At 42.3% G+C, this 10920-nt stretch overlaps 1 protein-coding gene across 3 annotated transcripts; it reads left to right on the forward strand.

Moving 5' to 3' along the window:
- LOC115203528 (membrane progestin receptor gamma-B-like) lies at positions 1-10910 on the forward strand. 3 transcript variants are annotated; one of them, XM_029768291.1, is made up of 8 exons: positions 9-184; positions 549-676; positions 2359-2564; positions 3870-3996; positions 5206-5250; positions 7851-7947; positions 8640-8784; positions 9117-10910. In XM_029768291.1, exons 1-8 carry the CDS (start codon positions 131-133, stop codon positions 9395-9397), a joined length of 1083 nt encoding a protein of 360 aa, XP_029624151.1. In that variant the 5' UTR covers positions 9-130; the 3' UTR covers positions 9398-10910. The 3 variants fall into 3 exon arrangements, with proteins under 3 accessions (XP_029624154.1, XP_029624151.1, XP_029624152.1); XM_029768294.1 differs by lacking the exon at positions 9117-10910 and having other exon boundaries at positions 1-184; positions 8640-8947; XM_029768292.1 differs by lacking the exon at positions 5206-5250.
- The last annotated feature ends 10 nt before the right edge of the window (positions 10911-10920 follow it).

Genomic DNA, 10920 nt, shown 5'->3' on the forward strand with positions numbered 1-10920 from the left:
TGGGTGGGGAGTGGGAGGGAGGAACCGACAGAACAACATAGCAACAACCTTATAAAGGGAAAGATGCTCCCTCTCTCTGGCTTCAGTTCATACAGCAAGTGAAGTCAACACCACTGTCCTCTCAGACAACATGCTCAGCCTTATTAAACTGCCCAGGGTCTTCACCATCAACCAAGTCCCAAAAGTAAGTTACTTTACTTCACTACGTTTTATAATGACATATCCTACAATATTATTTTCAGAGTCGAGGTTATATTTTCTATTTAAGTCCAGTTAATTCAGAAGTTGGACATGTGGACATGGAATTTGAGTGGAACACTATTCTGAATCGTGTGTTTATTCTTGCCACTTAGAATGTCAAGAATGTATCATTGTGACTCCCCTCAAGAATGTATAGTCCTACTTTCACTGGGAAATATGTCAACATCATCACCATTGTCTTTATAGTAAACAGGTTACCCTCCATATGTATCTAGATATAGCCTACTACTGTGTGGTGAATGAGTGTTGGCCAACTGTGCAGTAACCCTGGGTTTTGTTTTGTTTAGGTGTTCCATGAGGACAGCATCATCTCAGGCTACCGACATCCTCGCAGCTCAGCCACTGACTGCATCCTCAGCCTCTTCCAGCTGACCAATGAAACGCTCAATATCTGGACACACTTCCTGCCCACGTGGTATAGCCGAGCGACACCTGTTACACTTACGGGGTTCCTTGTGAATGCCACATGGGGGCACATGTTTTGGTCACACTTTATTTGGATAGTCCCACACAAGATGCTCTGTAGATGCTCATACTATCAACAAACTATCTGTTTAGCAATTGCTTGCTAAATTTGGCTTAGCCAAATTAAGCCAAATTTAGCAAGCAATTGCTAAACAGATAGTTTGTTGATAGTATGAGCATCTACAGAGCATCTTGTGTGGGACTATCCAAATAAAGTGTGACCAAAACATGTGCCCCCATGTGGCATTCACAAGGAACCCCGTAAGTGGATAGTTATTTCAATCAATCAAAAGTATTTATAAAGCCCTTCTTACATCAGTTGATGTCACAATGTGCTGTACAGAAACATTGACATTTGTTTACAGTTATTGAACATCTACTGAACATCTACTTGGGACTATCTAAATAAAGTGTTACCCAGCACTAACACACCTAATTCAGGGTTGAATGGTTATTAGTTCATTAGTGCTGGGTAAGAACTAAAATGTGCACTCCTGTCACAGCAGTGGTATGTGTCCTTCAGACAGAGTTGTAGTAAATTCACAACCTTAACATCCTTCATAGATTAAAACAAACTGAGCTCTTTTCCTTAGATTCTTTATTCCAAAACTTGTCATCCTCAAAAAACAATGATCCGTATAGTTAAATGTGTGTCAGGTAATCCCCCCCCCCACCCCGCCCCCATGGCAGTCCTCTGCTTCTTATTAAGGATGTGTAAAGAGCAGGTGTAGTCATTAAACATGATGGCTAACTAGAACCTCAGGGGACAGTCTCATGTCAATGATACTGGAGGCTTGACTGAGACGAAAGTAAACAGTGAACTTTTCTCTCATGTTTAGTTTTATCTTTATAATTTGGATACGAACAATGAACATAACATGTCTTTTAATGACAGAAAAGAAGCAACTGCATATTGAAACATGCTCTCTCACTCTGGAACAATGTTGCTTTGGATTTGGACTAAACCACAAAACATGATTAACAGGTTTTATTGAATAGCAGCTGAAGCATATTCCACAGGCTTGAGGCCTTCCACAGGAAGTAGTAGTTGATTAGCAGTGTAGCATGGTGTATGTGACTGTGTCTACCTGATGATGACAGTCGTTAAGACACTTGCCTCTGCACTGCAAGGATCAAGGACTCCTCTTTCTATTTCTCTCTCCCTCTCTCTCTGTCTCCCTCTTCTCTCTCCTCTCACAGCTCTCAAATGAGTTGCCACAATTAGTGAACAGCTCAGTGTAGTGATGGGGAAAACCACAAATGAGGTTTATTTGTTAATGAGGTGTGCAGAGACATGGAAACACAGCCCGCTGCCTCTGTAACTACTGTGTACAGGCCAGGGAAAACCTTGTGGTAGATACAGTAACTCACTGTGGCTGACTGAACTGGAGAATACAGTAATCTTACAAAAGACCAGGCTGGTTAAAGGGGACTTCTTTCTTTTTTTAAGCTATCACTGTGATGTTTAAGCGAACAATCCAAAATAACTATTTCATTTTGAAGAATCATAATTAACTTGCATTCTGATTTAATGCTGAAACAAGCACCACAAAATTGGTAAACGATTGGTCCTGAAAGGAATGCGTCCTCCAGTGCCAAACTAACCTCTCTGTCCTCTGTGTGTCCTGACAGGTACTTCTTCTGGAAGCTGCTGACGGTGGTCCTGATGCAGGACGTGTGGCGCGACTCGTTCACATGGCCCCTCCTGGTGTTCCTGATGTCGTGCTGTGTGTACCCGCTGGCCTCGAGCTGTGCCCACACCTTTAGCACCATGTCAACGCGCGCGCGACACATCTGCTTCTTCTTCGACTACGGAGCTCTGAGTCTCTACAGCCTGGGTGGGTAGACATGTCATAGAAATATAATTATTTTCAAAAGAACATTGTTGCCCCTAGCAACATGACTACTATATTATGCAGGTGTATTTCTAGAGGGAAAGGCATTGTATGGATTCTATCTAGTCAATGTATAAGGGGTTGGATTTGTATAGAGTTCTGAACCTGTAGGTCTTTTAACTGAGAGTCGTTGTATGATACCCTGATGGAGTTAGAATGGGTAGGAAGCACAGGAGGTTGGTGGCACCTTTACTGGGGAGGATGGACTTGTGGTAATGGCTGGAGCGGAATCCGTGGAATGGTATCAAATACATCAAACATTGTTTGATGCCATTCCATTTGCTCCATTCCAGCCATTATTATGAGTTGTCCTCCCCTCAGCAGCCTCCACTGGTAGAAAGGGAATGTAGTCCCATTCAAATGGATGTTCTGTGGTGGGTACACTGGCCAGTCATACTTTTGATGTACAATTTGGAGTGTTGGATTGATCACATTAAACATCTATGTCTGTTTCATTTGATCTAATTCTGTGGTTTCCCCCAGTCCCAAATCAACCCCTAGTCGCTTGTTAATTCCTCATTACAGATCTGATGGAAGTACATGTGTCTGAGATAAATGGCACCAACTGCCTGGCCTACCACAGGCTCTATGACCATATTTGGCCCACCCATTCAATCCTTTTGGATTTTGGAGGGGCTTACAAAAGGTGTCTATGGGTGGCAGTCGGGGTGGCAGTAGGGGTTGATGTGGAAAAACGTATGCATAATGGTTTGCATTTATATAGCTCTGCACCCAGTTTTAAAAATCCCTTAATGTGTAGCAGGTCTTGAACAGGACATAATGTACAGTCAGGGTAACTATACCCTCAACTAACTAATGTAAAGCACCAACCTGCCATACAAAGGGTGTTATTAGTTATGGAATGCATGCAGGAATGTGCTTAACCACATGTACCATGCATACTGAGTCCTGGACCAACCAGTCCTCAGATTGGAATCTACACTTCTGCCAGCATCTGCATGCTGAAGGGTGACAGTGTGTGTTTGTGTGTACACACGCATGAATGCCTTAGCCACATGAGTTCCCACATGTAGGATCTTAATTTGAGCCAGTTTGCAACAGCATGAAAGATCTCCTGAAACAGGGTGATCAAATTAAGATCCTCCATCTGTATGTGTGTATATTATACACATCAATATAGTCTATGGTATATACACATAGTTTGCAGTGCCTCTGTATGCACACACATGTTTATGTATTTGTGTCTATTCCTGCATGTTTGGTTATGCATATTTCTTTCCCCTCCAGGCTCTGCCATAACATATTCTGCCTACGTGATTCCTGATAAGTGGGTGAACAGTTTGTTCCACCAGTACTATATCCCCATCGCTGTGGTAAACACTGTCATCTGTACCGCCTTAGCCTGCTACTCCAGGTAAGAGAGCTTTCTTCTGGAAGGCCACTGTTGTTTGCAGGTTAGCGTTTTTCCTTGTTCTGGAGGCAGCTCTGCAGAGTGGTCACTAGCTGGCACAGCCACAAAGTCCTCAAATCTGATTTAAACCTAACCTTAACCCCAACCTTAACCACACTGCTAAACCTAACCTTAACCCCAACCTTAACCACACTGCTAACCATCATGCCTAAACCTAACCTTAACCCTAACCTTAACCACACTGCTAACCATCATGCCTAAACCTAACCTTAACCACACTGCTAAACCTAACCTTAACCCCAACTTTAACCACACTGCTAACCATCATGCCTAAACCTAACCTTCACTCTAACCTTAACCACACTGCTAAATCTAACCTTAACCCCAACTTTAACCACACTGCTAACCATCATGCCTAAACCTAACCTTAACCCTAACCTTAACCACACTGCTAAATCTAACCTTAACCCCAACCTTAACCACACTGCTAACCATCATGCCTAAACCTAACCTTAACTCCAACCTTAACCACACTGCTAAATCTAACCTTAAATGAAAACCAAAAAGCAAATGTTTGTTTTCATGAATGTTTACAATATAGCCAGCTGGCCTATCTAAGGGGAAAACGCTCAGTTCTGCCTCCAGGACAAGACTCATGACAATAAATGTCAACCTGCCTGTTGTTTAGCAACCACTCAATCTCAGGCATCTCATAGTGCTAATGAGGATCTTGTATAATTAGCTCTGGGTTTTAAAGGAATGTGATTGTACAACTTAACCCCTAGCTTTGGATGTTGTGAATTAATAAGATTACAAAATGACAATATTCCTCCAACCAGAAACAATCACATTTAGTCTAAATCCTACTGTGTGGACACATATTTGACATTAAACATTTTAATGTACATTTCATGTAGATTTGATACACACACTGCTGTTAAAAATTAATTTTGGGGAATGAAACTGCTCCTTTCAGCTCCTTTCTGTCAAAATATCTTGCATGATAGGAGGTAAATTGGACCAATCTTTTACCTCAGCTTAGCTTCACTGTGTAGCAGCTATTGTGACTTCGCTTGTCATCGTACACTAAGCCTACACGTTGTTGTTAAAATGCACACTGACTGGTTTGCCTACATTTCTTCATAATTATTACTGAGTATTCTCTGCTTGATGGCAGTCTCACAATGCTTCTCCCTCCTCTTTTCTGCTAAGGCTTGGTTTACCATATATCCAATATAACCATGACATCATAAAAAGGTAAACATCATGTCGTCTCTGTTAGTCATGCGTTTTCTTTTGCTCTCTGTCAACTGCTGTGCTACTGCTAACCTAACTCACTGTGCTACTGCTAACCTAACTCACTGTGCTACTGCTAACCTAACTCACTGTGCTACTGCTAACCTAACTCACTGTGCTACTGCTAACCTAACTCACTGTGCTACTGCTAACCTAACTCACTGTGCTACTGCTAACCTAACTCACTGTGCTACTGCTAACCTAACTCACTGTGCTACTGCTAACCTAACTCACTGTGCTACTGCTAACCTAACTCACTGTGCTACTGCTAACCTAACTCACTGTCTATCACAGGAGGTTGGTGGCACCTTAATTGGGGAGGATGGGCTCATGGTAGTGGCTGGAGCGGAATGGGTGCAATGGTATCAAATACATCAAACACATAGTTTCCATTTTCACATGTAGACACTGGTTTGGTGCTGGAGATAATGAATATGAGGTTGAAAAGTGGCGGAGTTGCCCTTGAAACATTAGTGGCACTATGCACCTCCCTTTTCAATTATGTGGGTGTGAGCTAACAAAAAAACATGTAGGCCTTGTCACTCCATAGATAGACTATCAAGTGTGGTTTTAGTTGGAAGAGGTAGTAAGGAGAGGGAAGACATGTACAGTCGTTAGCAACAGATCGTGTGTTCTTTATGTGAAGAGGGAGTTGGCTTCATTTACACTGGAATGTGTTTCAAAGCTACAAAAACAGAATCTATTTTGCTAATCTGATCTGACAATGACTCAGCAGTTATGGTTGTGTGAAAGGTAAGGAGAGCAAGTGAGTGAATTTAATTGAAGCCGTGCATTCGGAAAGCATTCAGACCCCTTGACTTTTCCCACATTTGTTACATTACAGCCTTAAAAAAAAGTGTTTTTGCTATTAAACTAGAAATTGAGCTCATGTGCATCCTGTTTCCATTGATCCTCCTTGAGATGTTTCTACAACTTGATTGAAGACCACCTGTGGCAAATTCAATTGATTGGATATGATGTGGAAAAGCACATGTCTATATAAGGTCCCACAGTTGACAGTGCAGGTCAGAGCAAAAATCAAGCCATGAGGTCGAAGGAATTGTCCGTAGAGCTCCGAGACAGGATTGTGTCGAGGCACAGATCTGGGGAAGGTTACCAAAACATTTCTGCAGCATTGAAGGTCCCCAAGAACACAGTGGCCTCCATCATTCTTAAACGGCAGACGTTTAGAACCACCAAGAATCTTCCTAGAGCTGGCCGCCTGGCCAAACTAAGCAATCGGGGGCGAAGGAACTTGGTCAGGGAGGTGACCAAGAACCCGATGGTCACTCTGATAGAGGTCCAGAGTTCCTCTGTGGAGATGGGAGAATCTTCCAGCCATTTCTACAGCTCTCCACCAATCCGGCCTTTATGGTAGTGGCCAGACAGAAGCCACTCTTCAGTAAAAGGCACATGACAGCCTGCTTGGAGTTTGCCAAAAGGCACCTAATGGACTCTCAGACCATGATAAACAAGATTCTCTGGTCTGATGAAACCGAGATTGAACTCTTTGGCCTGAATGCCAAGGGTCACGTCTGGAAGGATCCGGCACCATCCCTACAGTGAAGCATGGTGGTGGCAGCATTATGCTGTGGGGATGTTTTTCAGCGGCAGGGAATGGGAGACTTGATGAAAATCTTCTCCATAACCCTCAGGACCTCAGACTGGGGTGAAGGTTCACCTTCCAACAGGACAACGACCCTAAGCACATAGCCAAGACAACACAGGAGTGGCTTTCGGACCAGTCTTTGAGTGGCCCAGCCAGAGCCCGGACTTGAACCCAATCGAATATCTCTGGAGAGCCCTGAAAATAGCTGTACATCAACGCTCCCCATCCAACCTGACAGCGCTTGAGAGGATCTGCAGAGAAGAATGGGAGAAACTCCCCAAATACAGGTGTGCGAAGCTTGTAGCATCATACCCAAGAAGACTCGAGGGTGTAATCGCTGCCAAAGGTGCTTCAGCAAAGTACTTAGTAAAGGGTCTGAATACTTATGTAAATGTGATATTTCTGTTTATTTTTTATTTTAATACATTTACAAAATGTATTTATTGGGTATTGTGTGTAGATTGATGAGGGGAAGGAAAACATTTGAATCCATTTTAGAATAAGGCAATAACGTAACAAAATGTGGAAAAAGTCCAGTGGTCTCAATACTCTCCAAATGCACTGTAAGTGATTTGTGATGGGAATATAAAACCATGAAAATGTCCTGTGTAATATTTAAACAAGATGATTTCATGCTAGATACAAAAATGCACTGAAAAAGTGTCTATTTGGGAGCAAGTTCATAAAGGCTACAGTTTATTCCCAAATTCAATAATGGGAAATGGGTTTCTAATAATTTTAATAACCATGCAACAGTAATGCAATAATTTGTTCCCTAGACGCTGTTAAGAGCATCTTCTATTCATCTATCCTTAATGCACAGAGATGGGGAACAAAGAGATGGCATACGTTGATTAATTAAAATCCGTAATTATTTGCAGTGTATAATGAATGTGCATGGATTTGGCTCATTGTGATGGCTGATAAAACAACCATCACTTTATTTTTTCAGATTCTCAGAGTGTAAGAGCCCAAAGTTTGGCAAATTTCTCCGCATTCTAGCTTTCGCATTACCCTACCTGTTCGACAACATTCCTCTCTTCTACAGGGTGAGTCATTACATTTCTCACCCCTCTGTGTGACAGACGCACCTTCTCCTGTGCCTGAGGAAAAGTTGAAAAGTATTGAACAGTGTTTGTCATGTTGAAGTGTACTGTGTCAATGTTTGATTCATGTGATGTTTTTATCATTTTTTTGCCAGATCGTGGGACTAGGGATGAAAATGAGCTGAAGCTAGTATTGTCTGATTATTGTACGACTATATATTTTGAAACCTAGCAAGCTCTGTACACTTTGTTGTCTGGTTAATGGTATAATTATAGTCAAGTCAGTGGAATGCAGGTGTACATTTAAGTATTTATGAACAGTTCTGAAATTCAGCTATTGGATCTTAATTTGACCAGTTTCTCACAGCAGTAAAATAATCCTGCAGCAACAGAAATGTTGATTATAATTATAGATTATAATTCATTTTTGTATGGGTTGATACGTTTTTAGTTAGGGCAAATCAAGTCTGAAATTTTGAACTGTAAATTACCAATGTTAAAATATTTTTTAAAGCTCAAATACACTACAAGTTGGTGTTTCCTGCTGTATAGGAAATGTCCTGCAACAACCGGGTGATCAAATTAATATTCTACACCTGTACCATTCTATCTTGGTTCAACAGCCATGTGGAGTGTGACTGTGATGAAGCCTGTCACGTGACGCGAGGCTAATACATTCTACTGTGTTTTGACAGCTCTTCCTCTGTGTGGGTGAGGGCTGCACTGACAACGATACCAACGCTCTCCACCACACCCACATCGCCCTGGCCTTCCTGACCGCATTCCTCTTCGCCACACACCTACCAGAGCGCCTGGCCCCCGGCAGCTTCGACTACATAGGTCAAAGTGCATGGTCTATCTGGAAAGGCTGCTTGTTTGATTCATTCAGAATGATTTGTCACTGTACTGTGCAAGACTTGTTGCAATACAGTGGATACTGATCAACACTGGCTTGACATTAGTGGTATGACATATGTAGCATTAAAACAACATAGTAGTCTTTATATCACTGCCTCTGGGACTCACCGTGCCTTCCTGTTTCCCCCTTATGCTGTGGAGGCCAGTTCTTCTGTTGCTGGCCAGTTACAGTTCTCCTTGAGTTCTGCTTCGTACCTTTCCTGTACCACTACTACTGTAGGTATTTAACCACAGTCCTTTTGCACCCTCTACAGGTCACAGCCACCAACTGTTCCACGTGTTCGGCATAATCGGCACTCATTTCCAGATGGAGGCCATTGAGCAGGACATGGTGACGCGACGCCCGTGGCTCCTCACGTACTCTCTGCCCATCACCTTCACCAACACACTGGGGGCGGCACTGCTGAGTGTAACCCTCAGCCTTGGCATCATCTTCCTCTTTAGTCTGCCTCTGCTCTGGTCAGCCACCCGGGGAGAACACACTGAGAAGAAGACCCAGTCACATCCAATAGCCAAGGGCTGCCAGTACCACTAGCACTAGCCATTAGCCACATGCTAATGACAATGTATACGGGATGTAGGAACTGGATGGTTCAGTTGGTGGAGCATGGTGCCTGTAATGCCAGGATTGTGGATTCGATTCACAGGGCCACCCACACGTAAAATGTATACAAGCATGAATGTAAGTCACTTTGGATAAGAGTGTCTGCTAAATGGCATATATTTGTATTATATTACTATTATTAAACAGGACACTGTGGTGGGGGTGGGCCTGGGAGAAGAGGTGAACAAGTGAAGTGACCCACTATGACTTCTTGGTGTTGGATAGAGGTGAAGTCATGACAAGATACAATGCTGAAGGGGCAATGAAATGTTCTTCACATTATGTCAGCATGGATGAATAAACTGGTAGCTGAGCAAGAGCTCCAGATATACTACAATGAGGGACAGACAGTGGTACCTCTGGTAGTATTACATTGACTATAGAACTAGTACACAGTACTAAACACATAGGCCTTGCTTTTGTTCTCTGATTTACCAACGCTACTGAGGAGCAGGAAGAGACTGGAGCAGTGGGAAGTCAAACTGTTTATGAAGAATCAATCCACTGAGGAGCAGGAAGAGACTGGAGCAGTGGGAAGTCAAACTGTTTATGACGAATCAATCCACTGAGGAGCAGGAAGAGACTGGAGCAGTGGGAAGTCAAACTGTTTATGAAGAATCAATCCACTGAGGAGCAGGAAGAGACTGGAGCAGTGGGAAGTCAAACTGTTTATGAAGAATCAATCCACTGAGGAGCAGGAAGAGACTGGAGCAGTGGGAAGTCAAACTGTATATGAAGAATCAATCCACTGAGGGGCAGGAAGAGACTGGAGCAGTGGGAAGTCACAAACGGTTTATGAGGAATCAATCCACTGAGGAGCAGGAAGAGACTGGAGCAGTGGGAAGTCAAACTGTATATGAAGAATCAATCCACTGAGGAGCAGGAAGAGACTGGAGCAGTGGGAAGTCAAACTGTTTATGACGAATCAATCCACTGAATGTTACATGAAGAGGAATTTTCAATATTCCTTCAATTTCATTTTTCTTTCTTTTTAAACACATTATTTTTATACTAAATATATTGATCACTTGATCATTTTTATACACAAACAATGGATATGTACCACAAACATATATCAACAATATTAGGGCCACAGTCTGTAGTCTAAGGGCTGTTCAGTAGAGGGTTTTGGTGGTCTACTGTAAACTAAAATCAGCACTGAAGGATACAATAACTTATTAATGAAGTGTACGGTATGTATGATGTTCAGCTACTAAAGTGATTGTTTCTTTTAGAGAGAAAAAGGATACATGTCACATCGCTTTCCTGTACACTGTTAAGTACAGTATTATTTAAAGCGTCACCAAGAGATTATAGTTCTCCGTTAGACATTAAACATTTTCTTTGGCTCCTGTAAATCTTGTCTTATTTTAGATCATATATTTTGTAATGTTATTTATTGTGAATTCCCATAAATAAAAGGTGTATGTGTATTGCCTTGAAATGAACTAGAG

This window comes from Salmo trutta, chromosome 12, assembly GCF_901001165.1.
Source record: "Salmo trutta chromosome 12, fSalTru1.1, whole genome shotgun sequence".
NCBI lineage: Eukaryota > Metazoa > Chordata > Actinopteri > Salmoniformes > Salmonidae > Salmo > Salmo trutta.

Bases quoted from the DNA above. Each gene is read 5' to 3' on its own strand.
- LOC115203528 (XM_029768291.1), top strand. From the start codon at position 131: ATGCTCAGCCTTATTAAACTGCCCAGGGTCTTCACCATCAACCAAGTC. The intron at 2,565-3,869 runs GTGGGTAGACAT...TTTCCCCTCCAG, and splicing joins TCTGAGTCTCTACAGCCTGG to GCTCTGCCATAACATATTCT. The intron at 3,997-5,205 runs GTAAGAGAGCTT...TTTTCTGCTAAG, and splicing joins GCCTTAGCCTGCTACTCCAG to GCTTGGTTTACCATATATCC.